Consider the following 25,273-nt stretch of genomic DNA (forward strand, 5'->3'; position numbering starts at 1 on the left):
CTTATAGAACTCCCTTTAGACAGGATCAGAGAAGAGGATCCCCATGCAACATAATTGTCAAAATGACTAATGTGGAAGCCAAGGAGAGAATCTTAAAGGCAACAAAAACAAAAGGCCACGTGACATTCACAGGGAAACCAATTAGAATCACTCCAGACTTCCAAAACCAAGTTATGAAAGCCAGAAGGGCATGGAGTAACATATTCCAAACTCTGAAAGAAAACAACTTTCAGCCAAAACTTTCCTACCCAGCAAAACTATCCATCAAATTAGATGGGGAAATAAAAAGCTTCCATGACAAAAAGCAACTGAAGGAATTTATGTCTTCAAAACCAGTGCTAGAGAAAATACTCAAGGAGATTAACTGCAAAGAGGAAATGGGAAATACACGCCAGAACCAAAGAAACAAGAATTCCCATCCAGCAGACAACTAGGTAAAGAAGAATAAACAGTATCTCAAACAGAAATAAGATGTTAACATGTTGGGAATTAAAAATTATCTCTCTATAATCACATTGAATGTAAACGGCCTCAACTCCGCAATAAAAAGACATAAAGTGGCAAAATGGATTAAAAGCCAGAATCCATCCATCTGCTGCTTACAAGAAACACACCTTACAAGTAAAAATAGGAACATACTCAAGGTAAAGAAGGGCTGGAGCAAGGTAATCCATGCTAATGGTACTTGAAGACAAGCAGGAGTAGCAACTATGATATCAGACAAGTTAGACTTCAAACCCAAACTTATTAGAAGAGACAAAGAAAGTCACATTTTACTGTTAAAGGAATAGTCCAGCAAGAGGAAATAACAATAATCAACATCTATGCCCCAAACATAGGGGCAGCTACTTTCATAAATCAAACTCTTTGTGACATGAAGTCACACATAAATCCCAACACAATAATACTGGGAGACTTCAACACACCTCTCACAATACTAGACCGATCTTCCAGACAAAGAGTTAGTAAAGATGTCTCAGAACTAAAGAACACCATTAACCAAATGGACCTGTTGAATAAATATAGAATATTTCACCCAACTACAGCAGAGTTTACATTTTTCTCAGCTGCTCACGGAACCTTCTTAAAAATAGATCACATTCTGGGACACAAAATGAGCACTAGCAAATTTAAAAAATGTTACATACTGCAGATTACAGCTACAGCTACGCCATCTCAGCATCTGCATGAAAATTATTCGTGCAGTCCATAGGCAAAATCTCAATGCAAGAAACAAGCCCCGAGAGAAGGTGTGGTCACTGGCCGAAAGTACTCTCCACTTTTAGATATTCTTTCATAACTATTATTCTTTTAGTAATAATTATTTTAACTCTCCACATGAATTGCTCTGGTGGTAAGATCAGGACTGTGAGAGAAACTGAGTCCATGGAAAATAAAATTTCTGGTAATTTGTCCAAGCCTCTAAATGTCCTCGGCTTTGTTCAAATGGTAATAAAACCTAGTTAGAAATTAGATGCAGTGGTAGCATTCCAGTTAGCAATTACAAATGCAGATTTCCCCTCAATCTCTGACCTTCAACTGAATCACTAACCTAGAGGGGGAGGCGACCCGATGCCTCTATTTACCTCTCTTTGTGATCCTGCCCAGATACGGGAAGACAAACGTTGGGTGTAACATCAAAGCAACCCAGTTTATGAGCAACTAATACTGCCCAATACAATGGAGCTGAAGGCTAGGAAGATTCTTGACCTTTACACCCAGTATGAGCCCTGCCCGAGATGGGGGAGGCGCCACGTGGCCAAGGAAAGGATATTGCAAAGGGTCTGGGACAGGAATATGGATTATTTATAAGATGAGTAGGTTTCTAATAAGCCTATCGTTTGAGGAAAAGTGTTTCACAGTTAAGGAAGTATATCTGACAACTAAATAGAGAAACTACATGGTATTTTTGGTGTTTGTCTGCCAAACTGTGTTGTGAGTTTGCTTAAGCTTTCAGATTTTAGAAGGTAAGGCGGCAACACCTGAGAAAACTTTATCACATCCACCTGAATCACCACATCTCCCCATGCCTGCCATATGGACTGAGCCCTAAAGATGGAAAGTTCCAAAAAAGTTAAAGAAGATTCCCCGAGAGACCTCCAAGCCTTGGGCATGCCCGTTTCTTCTGGGAGATTGCCCTTTGGAACTGCCTGTCTGCAAAATCCAGGAGAAGATCTGGAGTTAATCTCTTGAAAGCCAAAAGCCCAGACTAGTTTTTTTTTTTTTTTTTTTTTTACCTTTGTTTACATGTTATTCACTATTGTTTTACAGTGATTGCATTCACCTCCTTTTCTCTTATTATTAACTTTACTGGTGAAGGGTATAAATTTTTCCGGGTTCTTGTAATAAAGTGTCATTAGCTCAAGAACCTCTTGTCCATGTCAGGTTCTTTCCAAGAAGCGCCACGAATAGGAACTTAAAGAAATTTATTTCCTAGAAGGGAAAGAATCGCTGTAGATAAGAGGCTGCAGTACATCAGCCTATCCTCCTCCATCTTTTCTTAGACTTTCGATCGTGAGTGGGATCACGCCCATCTCGACTGAGCCGGTTTGTGGCAACATACTTCCCTGTGTCATTTCAGACCATAATGGAATGAAACCAGAAATAAGAAGAATATAAGAAGACCCAGAGAAACAACATAAACATTTGGAGACTGAACACCACACTTCTCAATGAAGAATGGGTCATAGAAGATGTAAGAGGTGAAATCAAGAAATTTCTAGAAACAAATGAAAATAAAGATACAACATATCAAAACCTCTGGGACACTTTGAAGGCAGTATTAGGAAAATTTATAGCAATGAGTGCTCACATAAGAAAAACAGAAAATCTTCAAATAAATAACCTAATGACACACCTCAAAGCCTTTGAACAGCAGGAACAATTGAACCCCAAAGCCAGCAGAAGACGGGAAATTACTAAAATTAGAGCAGAAATTAACGAAATAGAGAATAAAAAAATACAGAAAATTTAAAAAAGCTGGTTTCTTGAAAAAATTAACAAGATTGATAAACCACTAGCCAACCTAACTAAAAAAAAGAGAGATTCAACCCAAATTATGAAGATAAGGGATGAAAAAGGAGACATTACTACTGACAGCGTAGAAATCCAGAGGATTATCAGAAACTACTTTGAAAAACTATACTCCAACAAAATGGAAAATCTGGAGGAAATCGACAACTTCCTAGATAAATACAACCTTCCTAAACTGAGTCAAGAAGATATAGAACACTTAAACGAACCAATAACAAAGTGATTGAAACAGCAATAAAGAGCTTACCATAAAAGAAAAGCCCAGGACCAGATGGTGAATTCTATAAAACCTTTATAGAAGAGCTAATCCCAATACTACTAAAACTATTTCGGGAAATAGAAAAAACCAGGACTCTCCCAAATACATTCTATGAAGCCAACATCACACTAATACCCAAACCGAATAAAGACAGTTCAAAGAAGGAAAACTACAGGCCTATATCTCTGATGAACTTGGATGCAAAACTATTAAACAAAATACTAGCAACCCGCATTCAAAACCACATCAAGAAAATCATTCACCATTACCGGGTAGGGTTCATCCCAGGGATGCAAGGCTGGTTCAATATATGAAAATCAATCCATGTAATTCATCATATAAACAGAATCAAAGACAAAAACCACATGATCATCTCAATCGATGCTGAAAAAGCATTTGATAAAATTCAACATCCATTTATGATAAAAACACTGCAGAGAATTGGAATAGAAGGAACATATCTCAACATTATTAAGGCAATCTATAATAAGCCCACTGCCAACATCATATTAAATGGGGAAAAACTTCAAGAATTCCCCCAAAAAACTGGAACGAGATAAGGATGTCCACTATCACCACTTCTCTTCAATATAGTACTAGAGACTCTAGCCAGAGTAATAAGGCAAGAAAAGGAAATCAAAGGAGTACAAATAGGAAAAGAAGAACTTAAGCTTTCACTATTTGCAGATGAAATGATACTATATTTAGAAAACTCAACAAACTCAACCAAAAGGCTTATAGAACTAATAAAAAAATTCAGCAAAGTATCTGGATACAAAATCAATCTTAAAAAATCAGAAGCTTTCCTGTACACCAACCATAAATCCACTGAAAAAGAAATTCAGAAAACACTTCCACTCAGGATCTCCCACAAAAAAATAAAATACCTAGGAATAAAGTTGACCAAGGAGGTAAAAGATCTCTACAAAAAAAATTATAAAACACTGAAAAAAGAAATCGAAGATCTTAGAAGATAGAAAGATCTTCCATGTTCATGGATTGGCAGAATAAATATCATTAAAATGGCCATCCTCCCAAAAGTGATCTACAGATTTAATGCAATGCCCATTAAACTACCAAGATCATTCCTCACAGACATAGAAAAATCAGTCCTTAAATTTATCTGGAATAACAAAAAGCCAAGGTAGTTCTCAGCAACAAAAACCACGCAGGAGGAATCACAATACCTGATTTTAAACTATACTACAAAGCCATTGTAATAAAAACAGCATGGTACTGGCAAAAGAACAGCTATATAGACCAATGGAGCAGAATAGAAGACCCAGAAACAAGTCCACACACTTTCAGCCAATTGATTTTTGAAAAAGGGGCCAAAAACATACACTGGAAAAAAGATAGCCTCTTCAACAAATGGTGTTGGCAAAACTGGTTAACCATATGCAGAAAGTTGAATATTAATCCCACTTTTTCACCCTGTACAAAAGTCAACTCACGTTGGATCAAAGACTTGGAAATTAAACCAGAGACCTTGAAGCTCCTTGAAGAGGGCATAGGTCCAACACTACAACACATAGGCACAGACAAACATTTCCTCAACAAGACCCCAAAGGCACAACAAATTAAAAGGAGAATCAATACATGGGATTGCATGAAACTGAAGAGCTTCTGTTCAGCAAAGGAAACTATCAAGAACCTCAATTGAGAGCTAACAGAATGGGAGTGTTAGGTCATCCATAACATTTAGTTTAACATTTTATATGAGTTAGTTAAAGCTATGCGCAAAAGCTCGGAAAAGTTTTACATTTCATATATATATGTGCAACGTTGTTCAATTTCAGTGTATTGCAAGAATTTCACATACATAATTTTAGAATTAGGATAGCAGGTAGGGTTAGGACTTCTGTATCATTTAGTTGAACTTCTTATATGCATTAGTTACAGTTTTGTGAAACAGCTTGGAATTGGTTTTCATGTCTTATATATTTGCAAAGACATTCAATTTCAGTGTATTGTAAGTGTTTCACATAAGTTTAGAATTAGGATTGCAGATAGTGTTAGGACTTGTATAGCATTTAGTTTACCTTCTTTCATGCGTTAGTTGCAGGTATGGGGAAAAGCTAGGAAAAGTGTTTTTCATGTAATATATATGTGCAAAATTGTTCAATTTCAGTGTATTGCAAGAGTTTCACATACGTTTCTGAGTGCACTCATGGATCTGTAGTGGACTCAAGGAATTCATTGCTGCTGCCACCGGTGGCAATATGGGGCTGCTGCCACGCCCGCGGCTGTGAGGTTGGCATATTTTTTCTCTGGTTTTGAGCTCCGCTCTGAGTCCCTGCAGGGTGTGCTGAGCCCAGCCACTAGGACCTTTAGATGCTCCCTGCACTGAGAAATCTGCCGAATTCTGCCCAGCTGTTCTGCAGCGGCTCACCTCAGCTTGCTGTCTGCTGCTCTTCTCTGGAGCCTGGTGGGCTGTTGAGTGCGTTGGTCTGTAGCTGTTTGGTGAGTTCGCCGCTGCCACCAGCAATAAGGTGCTGATGCCGTGTCCTCGGGTTGAGGCCAGTGTATCTCCTCTGTGGCTCTGAGCTCCGTTCTGAGTACCCTCCTCTCTGGGGCCTGGTTCTGCACGGAAAGATGGCACCTGCGCCGTTCTGCACCGCAGCTCCGGCCGCAGCACTGCAGTCTGGTTTCTTTCTGGTGTCTCATTTTTCCAGCCATCTTTTTCTCTGTTCCTTGTAATTACATTTTTTGTTTCTCTGCTGATGGTGTTTTCTGGCTATGAAAGGCGCGGATTTTGTGGTAATAGAGATTGGTTGTTAGCGGGGCTTGTAAGCCCTGCTTTTCTCCGTCGCCATCTTCCCAGAAGTCTATTGTTACTTTTGACTGTAAGGACACACTTTAATGGTGTTTGGCTTTTCTGTGGAGATTGCTTGTAGCTTGGCCCATTGAGTCATGCTCAGAATATTTTTTTTTTCATTTTTGCCAGAAGTTTCAGCTCTGTGTTAGTCTCTTAAGTGGGATTCTAGGACATAGGGAAGTGGTATAAATTTGAATCCCCGTGATCTGAGTTACAGGCCCAAGGTATTGAAATTTTAAGCAAGTCTTTTTCTACATAGAACCTAATCAGACAGATAAGACTTTATGTTTTCTCCCTGTGCCAATGGATAGATTTTTCTTTTCCCCATATTTTATTTTTGACTATGGATGCAGTTTTTTAAAGAGTCCAGCTTTTATTGGAAAAAAATCAGTCACACTTATCTAGAATGCACAGAGCCCTGCTCTCCATCCCCACTGGGACATGAGAGTTCATACCCTGTCAAGGATCACAAATGTGTGAGGAGGACACAGTCTCAGCTACAAGCTTAAGACTCTGGATTTCAGTTCTGTCCTTACCACTGGTATCTGTGGATTTCCTTTTCTTCAGTAACATTCAGCTTAAAGTTTAAAACTTGCTACTTTTGCTTTTATTTGATAGCTTCAGCAACTTAGAGCCGGTCTCAATAAATAAATAATAATAAATAAATAAGTAATGAAGAGAGAAAAGACTGGGGGTTAATTGGGAGGTAATATGGGTTCAATTCCCAGTACAAAAACAAAAACAAAACTCCCCAAACAAAAGAAAACCCTATATATTTAAAGTGTCTACCTAAGTAGTGGCTAACAGTTGTTCTGTATATATAATTGCCTTGATTTGCATTATTTGGCCTCTAGATACTCTTTTAAGTCATAGAACCATGGTAAATTATCTCCATGCAAATAAATATAAAATAACCTTCCTTTCCATGACTTTTCATCTTGTTCACTTGCCTGTCATTGGATTACTTCATCCTGCCATCTCTTTACCCACTCCACTTGGACTTGATATTTGCTGGTATAGCTTGTGTTTCTCTGTATTTTCTTTCTGTCTTTTCTTGTGGTACTGGGGATTGAACTCTGAGAAATTTCACTGCCATGCTATACCCTCAGGCCTATTTTTATTTCAAATATTTTTTTTTTTTTGGTTTCCAGATGATCCTTTATTGATAGATTTTCCTTTGTATCTTAACTCGCTGGGCACTCCACTGCGCCGCTGTTCATGTCATCTATAATGTCATGAGGGTGGCGACCGTCAACATTGCAGCCCACCGACTGGGCAGTCCCCAGGATCTCTTTGATGGTGTCAGAAAGCTCTCTGGCTAAAGAGCGGTGTCGCATCTGTCGGGCAATGTTGACGATCTCATCAAAAGTTATATTTCCACTGTGTTTAATGTTTTTCTGCTTCTTCCTGTCTCTGGGTGGCTCCTTGAGGGCTTTGATGATCAGGGCAGAGGCAGAAGGCACCACTTCAATCTGGGCTTGTCTGTTCTAAATGGTCAGCTTCACTGTGACCCTCAGCCCCTTCCAATCACCGGTCGCTTTGGCAATGTCATCACCAACCTTTTTTGGAGACAGACCCAGGGGGTCGATCTTGGGGGCCAGGGCAGACGTGGCGCCGACCTCGCCACCGGTGCACCTCAGGTACACGACTTTGATTTCATTGGGGTCGAACTTGGGCGGCATGGCGGAGGCGGCTGGTGTCGGATGAACCTGGATTCGGGACGACCGAAGAAAGTTGCACCGTGACCTCCTCCGAGCCGAAAGCTATTTCAAATATTAAATAATGTATCATTTGGTTGATGAGAGTCTCACTACTTGCTGAGGCTGTCCTTGAACCTGTGATCTTTCTGTCTCAGCATCCTAAATACTGGGATTACAAGTATGAATCACCATGCCAGACTCTATTATTTTCTATTATTCTGCCTCATTTTGTTTTAGGCATTTATCTTATAATTAGCATTTGTTCATATTTTGCTTTTTCATCCATCTGAGAAAGAGCTGGTCTTATGTCTACTATTGTATTCATATCTACTTCTTTATTATGTCTACTTCTGTATGTATGTTAAATTTGCAAATATACCCTTTCATTTTTATATTTTTCTGTATTTTACAATAATGATCAAATTTTATTTCTTTTATAGTATCCATATTGATAGGATAAATCTCCCATGTTGATAGGTAAATATCCCTAATCCAAAAATCTGAAGTCCTAAATGCTCCAAAACCTGGAACTTCTTGAGATTGACATGATGCTGTAAGTGAAAAATTCCATAACCAATATCATATGATGGATCATGATAAAAATTTAGACCAAAATATTATATAAAAGTACCTTCAGGCTATGTGTATAAGGTGTATATGAAACAAATACGTTTCATGTTTAGACTTGAATCATACCCTTCAAGTACCTTATTATTTACATGCAAGTATTCCAATATCTGAAATTCAAAACATTTCTGGTGCCATACATTTAAGATATGAGATACTCAACCTGTATAATTAATGTTGGACTCACTCCCAGTAGTTCAATTGATTAATTGATACAATGACTAGTAAGAAAGATAGCAAAATATTTATAGTCAGTTACAACATGGTAGGTTGAGGTGGCTATGAGAACATAAAGTCCCTCACTTGACTTCAGTGCCCAGAAAATACCTTCCAGAAAAAGTAATGACCAAACTGAGACCCAAGAAATGAGTGGTGAGTGAGCCTGGCCATGATGCATTAGAATCAGGTGACCTTCAGGTGACTTTCTTCCCTAGTTACCTGCTGGATAATTCCTATTCATCTGCCCACCTCCATCAGGCCTCACTGCATCCAGGCTGAGGAAGTCACCTTCTGCTCTGTGTGCTAGCTGAGTACTTGTACACGGTGGTCCTTTTAGGCATGCATTGCATTTAGTCTCTTTTACATTAAGAGAAGATTCCGATTCCTATAATTTCTCCATTCTGTGCACCATATATAGTATGTAGTGAGCCCAGTGAACGCTTCATTAACTCTCTGGGTTCTCCTGGCTCCTGTTCCCTCTCTACTCAGTACCTCTCTTCTAGCCCAGGAGGTACTGTGCATTTTTGAAACTTTTTTCTGGCCTAGCCTTCCATTGAGACTCTATTGCCAGACTTCTCTTCTGGTTCTTATTTGTCCCTAAACTTCTCTAGGACTCAAATGGCCCCCCATCATGTGCTTATTTGTTTTCTTTCCTCAAAAAATTGAGAGGCAACATCTTCCATTCTTAAAACACACTAACAAATAGTACCTGCTATGAATAATCCTTTGAAGGAAGTGCTTTTGTGTGTTTGTGTACTGAGGATTGAACCCAGGGGCATTCTACCTTTGAGTTACACCCCCAGCCCTATTTTAGTTTGAAACAGGGTTTTGCTCAGTAACTAAGGACTGGCTTTGAAGTGCAATCCTCCTGTCTCAGCCTCCTGTGTACCATCACATCCAGCTGGTAATTACTTCTATATAATTTGGTGCCTGGGAAATGATAGTTTTTTTTTTTTTTCGATACTAGGGATAGACTCCAGGGGGCATTCTACTTCTAACCTACACCCCAGCCCTATTTTTTACTTTTTATTTTGAAAGTGTCTTACTGAGTTGCCAAGGGCCTAAGTAGCTGAGGCTGTCCACAAATTGCAGTCCTCCTATCTCAGCCTCCCAAATGCTGGGATTACAAGTGTGAGCCACCACGCCTAGCTAGAATATTTTTTTATGAAGGAATAATATGTTTGTTTGTTTGTTTGTTTGTTTGTTTGTTTTGGTGGTATTGGGGTTCCTGGAAGCCTTTCTACCTCCGGGCTATACTCCCATACCTATTTTATATTTTTTATTTATTTGGAAACAGGGTCTCTTAAGCCAGCGAGGCTGACTACGAACTTGCGCGATCCTCCTGTCTCTGCCTCCCAAGTACGGGGATTACAAGCGTGTGCCACCACGCCAGGCAAGGAATAATATTTTTACAAAAACAATGTGAGAGTTATATATCCCATTTTGATTCCGTATTTATATTGGCTTCTAGGAAACCCAGATGTAGTTTTAAAGCTCAACTGGAGCATAATCTTTACATATTTCTTAGAATTATTTCTCTCCTTCATCTGTATGCTGATTATTTTTCTGAATCTTTTTAAAAACATGTAAATCAAAGTGTTCATTTTACCATACAGATGGTATTATAAAATGTAATTACATTAAAAGATTTAGGGTATAATTATATTTTCATATGAGATTATGTCACATATTCTTTCCTCCCTGAGTTTACTTTCAATTATAGTTTCACTACATTATCTTAAATCCTTAGTGCAAGAAGCATGTTACAATTCTTAAATTTCCCATTCTTCTTCCTCTCTTATTTTTCTTTCTCATGAAAAAGATTGAATTGGTTGAAATATGTCATTTAGTTCAGCTGTAATAAAGATCTTCTGCTCAAACTAACAAAAGAAAGAAAGGGGTATGAAAGGAAGAGAGGTATATACTTTTTGAGCACTGATAGTTTCCAGCTATCTCATCAAAAGTCCTTTCATGTAATGAGATTTCCACTTTGTAAATGAAATAAGAGGCTCAGAGTAGTTGAATGACTGGACCCAAATCTTATTTCTCTGTTTGGAAGCCCAACAAATGCATTGTTATCTCATTATCTTATTTTATTATCAGTTCCTAAAACCTCCTGTTCTTCCTCTGTTCCTGATTTTAGGTAACAGCTCTGCTCTATCTGCTTACTTATCCATTCTGAAAGATCAGGCATCACCCATATTCATTGCTCCTCCACCACCTGCTTAATTAGTTCTCTGCTTTCAGTTTATTCTGCCCTTTTTAAATAACTTTACTCTCCTCCCCATTCCCATTACTGATACTCAAGCCTGGGCCCAAATGGATCTTGCTTTGAACTATTTCAAGAATACCTTAGTTAATAGGTTTGCTTCCAATTTTCTCCCACTCTAATCATTACTCCCATGTAGCCATTTCAGGACATTTCTGAATGGCAAATTTGACATCATTCTTCCCAATGCACTTTCTTTTGCCCTCAAGTCAAAGTCCGTTGTCAACTATATCAGGGTTTTTGAGATCTGTGCCTTCCTCCCTCTGTTCTTCCACACCTATCCAGTCATATGGAACGGTTTAAGATTACTGAGTACCTGTAGGATTTCGCCTCTCTCAGCTCTACTTGACTCTTTGCTCAACCTGGAAGATCAGTCTCTTGCAAGGAGAACATATCTCTTTCACCATCTAACTAAATTTTCTATTCCTCTCATTTTCCCTTGCTCCATTTTGCAACATGAGGATCACCACCTCCTTTCCACTGTTTTACTTTGAACATACTTTTATAATACAACTAACCACAATGGCTACAAAATTTTGATTTTATATTTGAGTAAACTATTTGTCATCCCATTGATTTTACAAATTTTGTACTTGTGAAATTCCTAGTGTCTAGTTCTAACATGTTTTTGATCATTGGCTATTTTATTTCCTTCTTATGACTAAAAGCTAAAAGTTTACATTAATTTTAAGATAGTTTAAAAACTAAAATAAAGTTATAAATGTTGTGGGGGGCACCAAGTGCTTCATTCATTATAGGAGCACATAAAGGGGACATGCTCTAGTTGCTAATTAAAAGATGGTTTAGAATAGACTTGCATATATGACAAAACACTCAACCTTAATTTTTTTCTTTTGCAGTAACTATTAGCTTTCCCTGCCCTTGAAAGTAGTTATAAAGAATTAGAGGACCCTTCCTCCTATGGGTTCTGATTAAAAATAACAAAAATTTAAATGGCAGCAGATTCAAATTAAATGATCAATTTAATTTTAGTAAAGCCGAAATAGAGAACACAACTGAGATTTCATGATAAATGAGGCCTTGCTTCATTTGTGGCTGATTTGCTTAGTCTAAAAGAATATGGGCAACAGGAGCTCAGTTTGAGTTGGCAGGGTGACTGTATGAGACAAGAGCCTTGGATAGCCTTAGGAGAGATGAGATAGCCATATAAGTACAGCAATGCTTTACATTAATACCACAATATATTATATAATGATAAGAAAGAAAAAGATAAAAGAGAAAATGATGATCAGGAGACAGAAATGTAAAGTGAGTAAAGCATATTTTTACTCATGAGCCTCTTTTCTTGAGCTGAGATGGTCTTTCTAGAAGTAACATCCTTTGGTGATATTCAGAGCCTGCCATGACCTAACAGTGGTCCAGAGTACTCTAGATCAGTGTTTCTCAAAGTAGTATGCACATAAATTGTTCAGTCCAGTGGATCAGGGATAAAGTCTCCGATTTCTAATAAGCTTCCAGATGATTCTAATGACTGAGTAGCAAGAATATAAGTTATCAAATCAAAACACCAGCTCCCAAGTCATCACAATTACTTTTATTCCACAGCATGTTTAAGGAACTGTTATTCTCAGGAAGATGTTTGGGGTTAAAATAATGAAAAAAAAAGAACTGGAAAGTACACACATTTATGTATCTCTTCTTTTCATTAAATATATATCTGTCTGGCAAAAAATGTTAGACTCTTTTTTACAAAAACAAAGCAAAAAAAAAAATCCAAAACCTTTGCAAATCGTAAATACCTGTAATAATTACAATGATGTAAACTTGGATGTCTGACAGCTTGACCATCCTGTGGAGCCTGTGTTGCAGCAAGACTCCCCAGGAGAAGGTAACACCAAACCATTGGATAGCAATAGCCTGTTGTAGAGGCATTTAGGTTTAGTCTATTAGAGATGGAGCGTGACTAGTGATTTCATTTGTGCTTTCGGCTAAGAGGCTGGAGCATGTGTGGAAATGAGGAAGGCAGGTCTAGGTTGGGGCAGGTGAGGGAAGCCCAGGACTAGCTAGCAAGGAAGGCAGGTTGTTCAGGGTCACAGTGCAGATGTGTAATGGGCACGGGCTCTGTTGACTGTTTGGGAGACCTGATGCTGGCCAGGACTATGATGAGGCTGCTGCCACTGCTCTTGGGACCAGAGAGGACCAGGATGAGGCCAAGTCAGGGGAGGAAGAGAGAGATCAGAAAGCAGGTCTCAGCTCAGGTGATACTGATGGTGTAAGCTAGCCATCAAGAAAAAAGACAACAATATTTGGTGTTTGGTCTTCTCATCAAGTATTGGGACCATTTCTTTCAGACACACGCTTTGGGGCATTCCTTGTCCATGGATATATATGGGGGTGGTCTGGGACTTCCTACTCTAGGAAGGAAGGACATTCCTGCCAGGGGTTGGGATGAAAGGGCCCTTTGGCTCTCTTATTGATGGTGGCTTTTGCTCTTGTCCCACCAGTGAACTGCAGCAAGGTGAAGTAATCTAAAGCCTTGAGTGCAGAGACAGATTAAAGGAGGTGGGCAAAATGCCAGGAAAAAGGCCAACAAACGCTGGCCAAAGGAAGGGTGACCTGCAGCTTCCCTTTACTCAAAGATGATTCCAAGACATGAGCATGTGCTCTCTCTGCTCTCCTGTCAGCTAGATTTTCCAGTTTGCTGGGGGCAGGTCTGGGCCTGGCCACTTCAGTTACAGTCATAGACAAAGTCATAGTTGCTTGGCTCCTTGGGGATCGGTGGAGGTGCGTCAGGGATCTGGATGTTCTCCAAGTCCAGGAGGCGGAGCTTGATTTCCATGCTGAGCAGGGTGTCCAGGTCATTCCGCGTCAGGTCGCTCATCATGTCCTTCCCCAGCAGCGCATTCAGCCCATCTGTCCAGATACAGTACTGGCAGGAAAGGATATGATAGTGACAATTACTAATGACAACTGCAGTAGTGGTAACACTAACTCAGGCTTAGTGAACAGCCAACATTGCTAGGCTCTGCACTAAGTGCTTTGCCTATATTGTCATTTAATATTCACAATCTCTGGATAAATGTGATGCTTTTGTTATCATCTCTGTTTTAAGTTAGATAATTGAGCCATAGTGAAATTAAGTAATATAGTAGTAAATGTAGTGGATGGAATTTGATCTTAAGTAACCTGATTCTAGAGTCTTCCTCCTTCATGTAAGAATGTTTTCTAGACAGACACATGCCTGTCATCTCAGTACTTGGTAGGATGAGACAAGAGGATCACAAGTTCAAGGATATCCCTGGCAACTAGTGAGGTCCTCAGCAATGTTAACGTGTTGAAAGCATGCTCCCTAACACAGCAAGGCTGATAGGTGGGGCATAGCTGTGGAAGGGGGGTCACTGGGGTCATGGCCTTAATGACCATATCTGCCCTTGGCTTGCTACTTTTTCTTTCTCTGCTTTCAGCTGACATGAATGGAGGAGTTTTCCTTTGCCACATCCTGCCACCACAATGCTTCTACCTTGGTGCTGGAAAACCACTGACTGAAACTCTGAAATCATGACCGTTCAAATAAAACCTTCCTCCAAATTGTTTTTGTTAGGTATTTTGGTCAAAGTAATGAAAAAACTAATTCTAATAAAGACTGATCTGGAGGAAGAGCCAGCTCCTTTTTCTGGTATCTCAGAAAACTGCCTGTACTTGGGTACTGTGCTTGTTCCCCTGGTACATTATTCCTGGTCCTGTACAAGACTTGATGGTGGCAATGGCTCTGCTTCCTGCTGGACTGGTCTTTCTTGTAGCATATGTTCTAGATTCAGATTTTCCTAGTTTAGCTAGGTCAAATTGCAATTTCAGAACCTATTTAGCCTGTCCTTTGCATTGTGGCTACCTGGGCTGGGCTCCAGAATATATGTGTTATGTTAGCAGATCCTAACATAGCTCTAAGACTGAAAGCATTATATAAATCTTAAGTCACTGGAATGTGATAGAAATCTGCCACAATGCATGCCAATGGCATGATTTTTTAAGGCAAAGTGGTAAGCCATGGAAGTATAAAGAGATTCATGTCTAGGGGTTGTAGAATTGAACTGTAGGGCTGTGGTTATGTGATCTCAGCCAAAGCATTTAACCCATCTAAACATAGTTTTGGTGCTAAGGGATTTCTTGAAGCAATAGTGTCCTCAGCTAGCATGTACAGCTATCTGTTTCCTCACAAATAACATTGATAGAAATGGATACTTAGTTCCCACCCTGGAGATACTGATTTTGTTGATCTGAGATGAGAAAAAATAATCTATAAAAAGTTTCCCAGATGATTCTGATGAGCATCTAGGTATGGGTACCCCTGAATGCTGTGCTTTTTCAAAGGTCACTTCCAGCTCTGACACCATTTTATGGGAAATCCCTAAATCCTAGGAATTACTCCTTGTACATAGCTATCTCAGCCCTGATCAGTTTCCTGGTACCCATAAGAACATTTATTTTGAGAAGTAGCAAGCACAAAACATTTTGTTTAAAAAAATTGATCAATGTACTTAATATGAGTTGGAGCTATCAGTGTCAACTCATGACATTTTTTTTTTCTTAAAAAATCATCAGTCCTAGTTCTGACTCCCAAAAGGCCTAAACATTCTGACCAAGTGGTAATAAGTACACCATACATAATTCCCAGATTCTGGTTGCTAACTGCTATTTCCTACTAACACTAACCAAGTTTCATACAGAAAAGGCAGGAAACACCCAAGATGAACCTGGAGTATCTTGCATAGCAGAATGTCAGAAAGTTCTCAAAGATATAGAGGTCATGGCATTAGGATTCATAAGCCAACTTGATGATATACCTACCTTTTCCAGATAGGATAATCTGGACACAAATAACAACAACAACAACAACAACAACAACAACATATTTAGATAGAGATATGGTTAAATCCATATCTTCATAATGATATCATATATACTCATTGGTCTTTTAAAGGAATGTTTATATTATTTTGAAAACTGAAAATGAAAATCAAGTATTTGTCCCATCTGTCATTTATTTTATATAACCTCAGAGTAGCCAAATAGTCAATGAGAACATTTCTCTTTATATAGACCACTAATAAGTGAAGAAGGAATAAAGGAACTGAGATATCAACCTTTTGAAACCTCTCATGGATCCAAGAATCTAAGCAGTGATATTGGTGGCTGCCAACAGTTTTAAAAAAGAGGCAAGCCTGGTGCATGTTGTATCCCTGTAATCCCATTACTTGGGAGGCTGGGACAGGAGGATTATAGGTTTGAGGCCAACTTTAGAAATTTAGCAAGATCCTCAGCAACTTAGTGAGACTTTTTTTTTCAAAATAAAATATAAAGCCGGGTGTAGTGGCGCACACTTGTAAACACAGAATTTGGGGGGCTGAGACAGGAGGATCCAGGTTTTGGACAGCCTCAGTTATTTAGTGAGGCACTTTGTAACTAAGTGAGACCCTGTTCCAAAATTAAAAAATAAAAATAGGGCTGGGAGTGTAGCTCAGAAGTAGAATGCCCTGGGTTCCATCCCCAGTACTGCACAAAAATAAAAAATAAATTAAAATGGTTAAAGGTATAGCTCACAGATAGAATGCCCCTGGGTTCAATTCTAGGAGAGATGGGAGAGGAGTAGGGAGAGGAAGAGAGAGAGAGAGAGAAAGAGAGAGAGAGAGAGAGAGAGAGAGAGAGAGAGAGAGAGAAAAGAAGAAGAAGAAGAAGAAGAAGAAGAAGAAGAAGAAGAAGAAGAAGGAGGAGGAGGACAAGGAGGAGGAGGAGGAGGAGGAGGAGGAGGAGGAGGAGGAGGAAGGGAGGAGAAAAAAACACTACTCCTGTTCCTTAACAAACAAGAAGCCTGGCTTTAGTTAGTTTTTTATCAAGTTATCAGAAATGTTAGAGACAGATGGATATAATTAAATGCTATGGCAGGAGAACAATGTCTACCTTTCTGTGACATCCACATCCTACTCCCTGAATTCTGTGAAAAGTCAGGTTTTTATGGTAAAAAGAGTTAAGGATGTCACTGGCTGATCTTAGAATAGACAGGCTATTGGACTGTCCAGGTGGGCCCCATGTAATCTTTGAAAGTGAGAAAGGAAAGGTCAGAAAAGTGAGATGCAGGGGACTTCCGGGAAGATGGCGACCGAGAAAAGTGGGGCTTAAGAGCCTCACTAACAACCAATCTCGATTACCACAAAAACAGCGCCTTTCATAGCCAGAAAACACCATTACCAGAGAAACAAAAAAATCACCAGGCTCCAGAGAGAAAGCGGTCTGAGAACAGAGCTCAGAGCCACAGAGGAGATACACCGGCCTCACGCCCGAGGACACGGCAGCAGCACCATACTGCTGGCAGCAGCGGCGAATTCACCTGATGGCTACAGCAAGCCAAGGTGAGCCGCTGTGGAACAGCCAGGCGGGATTTTTCAGCGCAGGGAACATCTAAAGCTCCCAGTGGCTGAGCTCAGCACACGCTGCAAGAACTCAGAGTGGAATTCAAAACCAAGAAGAAATAAGCCAGCCTCACGGCCGAGGGCGTAGCAGCAGTGCCATATTGCCACCAGCGGCAGCAGCAGCGAATTCAACGAGTCCAGTACAGCTACATCTGCGAACTCAAGAACAGTGAGTCAAATTGCGGGCCACAGAGGAGAAATCCCAGTACTGTACTTCCTGGGACTTGACCCAGTGGGGGAGTGGCGGTGGCAGAAATATCACACCATATGAGAACGTGCAACCTGGCACCCCCCCATAGTTTAAAGCAGCCTCTATCGACTCCCTGGGTCGGAGACTCTGTGATACAACCCAGTAAAGGAGTAGTGGGGTCTGAGATACTACAGACTAGAGATCCAGAGCACTTTAAGTGAAGTCATAGTGACCCAAGGGAAGAACCCAGAGAAGGCACAAACTTCTAAAATCATGGGAAAGAGGAATAACACTAGAGCAATGAATGCCCACAACCCCACAACATCTGAACCCGATAAAACAGAAAATCAGAGATTTCTAGAAGATCAAATCAGGAAAATAACTGTAGAAATAATAGAGGTGCTTCGAAAAGAATTCAGAGAGAGACAAAAAGAGATAAAGGATGCAATTAATGAAGTAAAGGCATCAATTCAAAGTATGAACAACCGATTAGACCACATGGAGAACAGAATCTTGCTCTTAGAAGATGATCATTCCAAAAATGAACGCATAGTTTCTAATCTAGAAAAAAATATCCAACAGCAGGAATCTGACATTGAAGAAATATGGGCCCATTTTAAGAGAACTAACCTAAGAATAATTGGAATAGAGGAGGGAAAAGAAAGTGATACCAAAGGGATCAACAATCTCTTCAAGGAAGTAATAGCAGAAAATTTTCCAAACATAGAGCAAGAGGTTGATACACAGATCCAGGAAACTTATAGAACTCCCTTTAGACAGGATCGGAGAAGAGGATCCTCACGCCACATAATTGTCAAAATGACCAATGTGGAAGCCAAGCAGAGAATCTTAAAGGCAACAAAAACAAAGGGCCAAGTGACATTCAGAGGCAAACCAATTAGAATCACTCCAGACTTCCCAAACCAAGTCATGAGAGCCAGAAGGGCTTGGAGTAACATATTCCAAACTCTGAATGAAAACAACTTCCAGCCAAAAATTTCCTACCCAGCAAAACTTTCTATCAAATTAGATGGAAAAATAAGAAGCTTCCATGACAAACAGCAACTGAAGGAATTTATGTCTTCAAAACCAGCGCTAGAGAAAATACTCAAAGAGATTAATTACAAAGAAGAAATAGGTAACACACACCAGAACCAGAGAAACAAGATTTTCCATCCAACAGACAACTAAGATTGGTTATCTGTGGAGATTCATTATTTATGTTAGTCTTTTACAATCTCTAAATTGTATTGTTTGCCTTTATTGTTGTTAATTTTTTAGGATTTCTAGTTGGAATATTAATATACCTTCAGATATAGCATTTGGAAATATTTTATCCAATTCTATTAGTAACTTTTAACTCTGTTTACATTGTCTTTAGATATACAATATTTTTTTTTATTTTTTAGGGAGTTTGTATACTCTTCTGTTGCCTGTGCCATTGAAATCATATCCAAGAAATCACTGCCAATTTGAATGTTGTGAGGTTTTATGACCCAGATTTTCTTCTAAAAGTTTATAGTCTTAAGATTTATATTTAGGTCTTTTATCTATTTTGATTTAATACTTGTATATGGGATTAGGTAAGGGTCCAATTTTATTCTTTTCCATGTAATTATTATTTTTCAACAATAGTTAGTTAAAATATTATTTCCTCCACCAAATGTTCGTGGAAACCTTGTCAAAAATAACTCGATAATATAGGGAAGAATTTAGCTCTAGGCTTGTATTTAACTCCAATGGTTTATATATCTGCCTTTAGAACAGTACTACACTGTTTCAACTATTGTAGCTTTATATGGTTTGAAATCAGAAAATATATATCTTCTAGCTCTGTTCTTTATCAAGATCATTTTGGGTATCTAGAATCCATATTCCATATTAGGATAGATTTTTTTCTGAAAAATAAATATATAAATATATGATAGTTTCACCTAAAAATAGAAAAAAATATTATCTGGTAAGAAAGAAAGCAAAAAGAAATATTGAAATGTTATCTTTAAGTCATCAAAAGCTTGGTATCAGACAAATGAAACTTATGTGAGATTATCATTTTTAATTTTGGATAATTTGCTCTAATACTAGATGTCAACCACTAAGCCAAGCATGGGAAGGAGGGATGGGGAGGGAATGGGGTGGGGATCGGGTGGGGGCTGACTGGGCTATGTGTGCATGTATGTCTACAAAAGTTTGTATCTCACTATGATGTATGAATACAGTGCACCAATTAAAAAAAAAAGAAAAGTGAAATGCAGGAGTAGATGTGAATATGGAAGAGGTGAATGTGATTTGGTGAGAGGCTTTGAGCTGCCACTGCTGTAGACAAATGGAGTCAAGGAGTGTGGATGGCTTCTAGGAGTGAAAAAGGCAAGGAAATGAATTCTTCCCCAGCTCTGCAAAGGAATGCAGCCTGTGCCATCCTGCCATCAGCTCAGGGAGACCTGTGTCAGGCTGTAGACCTTCAGAATTCTAAGAAAACAAGTGTGTGTTCTTTGAAACTAACACCAAGTCTGTGGTAGTTTGTCACAGTAGCAACAGTATTCAGAGTTGTAATCAGCACAATCTAGACTATGGACACTATTATAGGAGTAATGACCTGATTTCTTCAATATATAACTTGCAAGGGAAAAAAGCATATGCATGTGATTGTAAGAGAAGAAAGAGAGGGACCTAGAAATTCAGCACAATCTAGGAAACATGGATTCTGGTTTGTACAAAGTGTAAAAGAACACACACATACACACACACTCACACAGTAGACAGCTGGAGAAATCTGAGAATTGACTGCAAATGATGGCATTAAATCCATGATATGATTAACTTATCAGAGGTGTGAGAATAGTATTTTAGTTATATCTTGAAATGGACTATTTTTTATCCAGAGATAACATTAAGGGATAATTATAAATAAATAAAATAAAAATATTGTTTTATTTTAATAAGTTAAAATATTGTATCTAGATTTGCTTCAAAATAATCTGAGGATTGGCACCAGGTGTGTGTTTTTTATGGAGGGGGCATCTGGATGGAGGCATAGATGAAGATAGATTGGCCAAGAGCTGCCAACTGCTGCAGCCCAGTAACTTGGCTGGAGGGAGTCCTGAGCTCAGTGCTTGCTCTGTCTCCACTGGGTAGAAGATAATGAGAAGGGGTTTCTGGAGCAAGGCTGCAGGGTTCAAATCCCAGTTCTACCACTTACTACTTGGGAAGGTTCTTAATCTCTCTGTGGTTCATTTTCTCTGTTTACAAAATGAGATAATATTAGTTTCCTTTAGAAATATATGAGGATTAAAGTGATTAGATAGATAGATAGATAGATAGATAGATAGATATAGATATTTATAGATACAGAGAGATAAAAAATTACTGTTGGAAGTATTCAGTTTGGGGAGGCCTTTCTCTCCTCATATGATAAATGCTATCTATCCATAATAGAACTTTTTATTTTATAGAGTGATTGTGAAAAATAAAATATGCAAGTGTTTTGAAGAAATTAAAAGTATTCATAAGTGTATGGCATTTTTTCTCCTCATTGCATCTATAAGAAGTGGCAGATCTGAACAAAAATTTGGCAGCCTCAGAGGATTTATCCTTATCTGGAATTAAGATTTCACACTGGGGAAAACAGCCCTGCATTGATTTAAATAACAGCCAAAGTCCTACTATTTTAAGTAGTTTTCTATATCACCCTAAACATCTTGAATATGATGGCCCATGTATAACCACACTTCCACTTAAAAACAGAAATAGTAGGACACAGTATCTATTTTCAGAAAGATGAAGATGTCTTACTCTTCTGCAAACTAAATGTCAGATGACACAGAATTATATTTAAGCACCATTCTAAATGCAGTATTTGTGTCTAATCTGTCCTCCTTCTTTGGTATGTACAATTTTATTCAAAAGGTTCAAACCAGTGAAAACCAGATACTAAGTACCTTCCTAAAGAATAAAGTCTCCCAGGAGAAATGAGGAACAAAAATCAGATTCTATTAAAACGTTCCCTTCTTTTTTGAAAGCTGTTTATGCAACTACATGTACAACAAAAATTTGAATGGTATCATCTAAAAATAAAAGTTTCAAGCACGAAATTGGATTTTGGTTTACAAAAAAATTTAAATCAACCATAACTGCAACTTTGTCTTACAAATGCATTTTTCAAGAGTTATACTAAATATTTTAAACATAGCTAACAGTGTGTTCAAGAAGAAAAACAAATTATACATAAAACAAGATGTCAAAAGGAATAAAAGCATCTTGAAAGTAACATTCCAACAGCAGAGGTAGACCTAACCCTTTTAAAGTAGCTTAGAGAAACTTGGTGGGGAACCTCTACTTCATCAAATGTTTTAAAGAATAGAGACTAGTTTATTTGGAAAAATACAGATTCCCAAATTAAATATTCAAAGAAAACTAAACCTCTGATCTAGGCTGCTTCTTTATCTGGATTAACAATTATGTTGTTGCTGAGTCTGAAGCATACGTACATACATTTGTCTATATCATGACAAATGACCTTGAATGTCCCCCAAACATTCATATGTTAATGCCTTGGTCATCAGCCTAGAGCAGTACTGCAAGTGAGAGGAAGTTAGGTCACTGGCGTTGTGCCCTTGAAGGGCACATTGGCTCCTTACTCCTCCTTTTCTTTTTCCCTTGATACCATGAGGAGAGCAACTTCCTCTTTCATGTGTTTTTGCCAAGATATTCTTCCTTGCCACAAGCCTTGAAACCTAGAGCCAAAATAAAATTTTCTTGCTTTGTCACATTAATGAAATGTTGACTAACACACATGAACTATGGATCCAGCTGCTGAGAAGTTAGGCATGCTAAGGGCAGTGACTAGCAATTTTTCAAGAGATTCTATTTCATGCCAAGTCAATAAGAGGTCCCATTTTCTCAGGTAGACTCTTAAAAAGTCTTCTTCTCAGACATCTTTCCTTCTACTTGCTTTTCTAGAGAGAAGGTAATATTCTTTCATAAATGACCCCAACGAGAGCTTACCTCATGCTTGTCTGGAGCAATGAAGTTCAGTTGGCAGTTTGAGTCATACAAGATAGAGAAAGCAAGTTCAAGCACCTCCTACAAGAGATTCAAAGAAACAGCACATTAATGACGACTGGCACATTTCTTTTAAAGTTATAAATGGCTACAGTTTAAACAGAGAATAAGTTCTACTTCATGTCAAAACAAGTGGTACAGCAGTAAGCCTGTAGGAGGAGGGGGCATAGTCCTCAGGGCTGACAGAATAAAATCTTCTCTCTACTGGGGGTGAGGATCCTGAGGATCTTGCAGGAACCATCTCAGCTCTCATGACAGTCTAGGTAGCAAGTGTTATTATTGACCTTTTATGAGTTACGTTTAGAAAGGGCAAGGTCATAAGACCCCCAAAGCTGAACTGTTCTCCTTTCTTTGCAATCTCCTTTGCAGGGAGACATGGAAGACAGTAAACTCTCTCACAGGCAGCAGCATACAGGCTTTAACTTCTATCAACTATGAACAGAGGCCCATAAAGACATAATAAACTACTCCAAGCTAGAAACTATATATCAGAGGTAATGAGGCTTCTAGGTGAACTCATTACCTTGATTTCTGTTACCTGATATTTTCACTGCTGAAGAGTAAAGGACACACAGATTTTATCCACTAGAGGCTGCAGGATATAAAAGAGAAGCATGGGTTCCAGGAACAGAAGACCTGGACTCATTTACTGGTGAGCAACCCACAGTACCAAGGACTAAGTGACTCTTTCTCTCTCTCCTTTCCCCTCTTTTGTATTGGGCATTTTTTTTTAACCTCTGAGTTACACACCCAGATAATTTTTTTTTTAAAAAAAGGGTCTTACTGCCGGGCATGATGGCGCATGCTTGTAATCCCAGTGCTTGGGAGGCTGAGACAGGATTGCACAGGTTTGAAGCCAGCCTCAGCTACTTAGTGAGGCTCTCAGCAACTTAGTGAGACCCAGTTTCCAACTAAAGTATAAAGTAGGTCTGGGAGTATAGCCTTCAGGTAGAAAAGCCCCTGGGTTCAACCCCTAGTACCACATAAAAAGGGTCTTACTAAGTTGCTGAGGCTGGCCTCAAATTTACAATCCTCTTGTCTAAGTCTTCCAAGTACTGAGATTACAGGCCTGGCTTGGCTGACATTTTCATTTCATTGCAGCTAAATGACTTTGGCCAAGGCCCTCAGTGTCAATCTAATATTGTATGTTAAGAACATTTCTCAAACTGGGAATGTATCTACCATATGATCCAGCCATATGACTCCTGGATATCATTCTAAAGAGGTTAAAATCAGAGAACTACAGTAACATATACACATCCATATTTATGGCAGCACAGTTCACAATAGCCAAACTGTGGAATCAACAGATGAATGGATTATAAAAACTATGGGAAATACAAACAATGTAATTCTACTGAGCAGTAAAGAAAATATTTTTGCAAGAAAATGGAAGGACTCGGAGAACATTACGTGAAGTGAGATTAGCCAATCACAGAGAGTGAAGCATCATGTTTTCTTGAATATGTGCAGGATAGGGAGTAACTTGGGATACAAGAGAAACTCCAGATAATAAAGGGGAAACCTCAGGGAAGCCAGGGAGGAGATATAAAAGTAGGGGAGGAGGAAGATTGAGGTTCATTCATGGAAATACTACCACAGGCTATATGTATACGTATGAATATATACCAACATCAATCTGGGTACTCTGTATTGGGAGAGAGGAAGGGAGGGAAATGGGGGGGGACACCAAGAGTGTGTGCATGTATGTCATTGTCAACATGATTTACATTATGATGTGAGACTAAAATGCACCAATAAAAGCACACAAAAAACACTTTTCAAATTACATGCTCTAGAACAATATTGGGGATCATGATCATTTTATTGGTCTAAGCAGCCTGGAGAGTGGAGCTTCTGGAATAGATTCATCAACAATCTCAATCCTTAAAAATTCTTAATCTGGAGGGGAAAGATCAAGTGTATCCACACAAGCATCCTGAGATGTTATAACTCACATGTTCTAGCATACCTTCTTTCTCTGTGCCTTTATTAAGCACCACTGAAGGCCACCTCTCTCCCCTATTGTGATCTGGGAGCTGTACTACTAAGTAACTGCCCACAAAGCACTCTTTCTTAGGAAGCCAGATCTTCCACATCATTCTATAGCTCAATTCATGTCAGAGGATTTACCTTTGGAGAGTGACTCAAAGGACTGAAAGGAGACAGAAGCAGAGAGATGAGATCAATGCATCCAGGTATTTCAGATGAATTGAAGGATTCCTCCAAAGCTAACTCTGAAGACCCAGTGTTAGCAGGGCCCTCTCCCAACCCAGCCTGCTATCAAGCTCTTTCTGGAGCTTGTGGGGCTCTGTCTGGCTCACTTCTAGCTGTCTCCTCATCAAGAGGGAGCAACTTTTGTTCTGAGGTTGGAGCTTTCAAGATCTTACACTCAAATGGTATGCTCACTCCACCAGAAACAGTGACACTTGAAGGAAAGCATGCTGAGGTCACAGAATGAGAGCTGTTCTGCACGCACATCTCTCTTCACTATTCTTTCTTTTCTTCCATAAGCCTCTATCAGGTCGGTTTAGTAAAGGTGATGGGTAATCAAGGAGCTCACTAAAAGTGCAGACAAATGTGTGAGGAAGCACGAAGTTACTCGGGTGAAAATCAAAGCCAGGCCTTGTGGCACACGTCTGTAATCCCTGTACTTGGGAGGCAGAGATAGA

General features: G+C 39.1%; 1 protein-coding gene and 1 pseudogene across 3 annotated transcripts in view; both read right to left on the minus strand.

The window, feature by feature from the left end:
* Window positions 1–7,184: 7,184 nt before the first annotated feature.
* On the minus strand, window positions 7,185–7,857 carry LOC308266696 (large ribosomal subunit protein uL11-like; annotated as a pseudogene). The gene has a single exon. The product of its transcript is annotated as a large ribosomal subunit protein uL11-like (transcript).
* A 5,757-nt stretch (window positions 7,858–13,614) lies between these two features.
* Window positions 13,615–25,273, minus strand: part of ELMO1 (engulfment and cell motility 1) — a gene marked incomplete at both ends in the record, with an annotated part of 563,076 nt that continues 551,417 nt past the window's right edge. For both annotated transcript variants that reach the window (XM_080701947.1, XM_080701948.1), the window contains 2 exons: window positions 13,615–13,815; window positions 22,545–22,622. In XM_080701947.1, the coding sequence (XP_080558073.1) occupies window positions 13,615–13,815; window positions 22,545–22,622 (279 nt within the window). The remainder of the gene's footprint in view (window positions 13,816–22,544; window positions 22,623–25,273) is intronic.

This window comes from Muscardinus avellanarius (assembly GCF_963383645.1).
Source record: "Muscardinus avellanarius genome assembly, chromosome: 9".
NCBI classification, from domain to species: Eukaryota; Metazoa; Chordata; class Mammalia; order Rodentia; family Gliridae; genus Muscardinus; species Muscardinus avellanarius.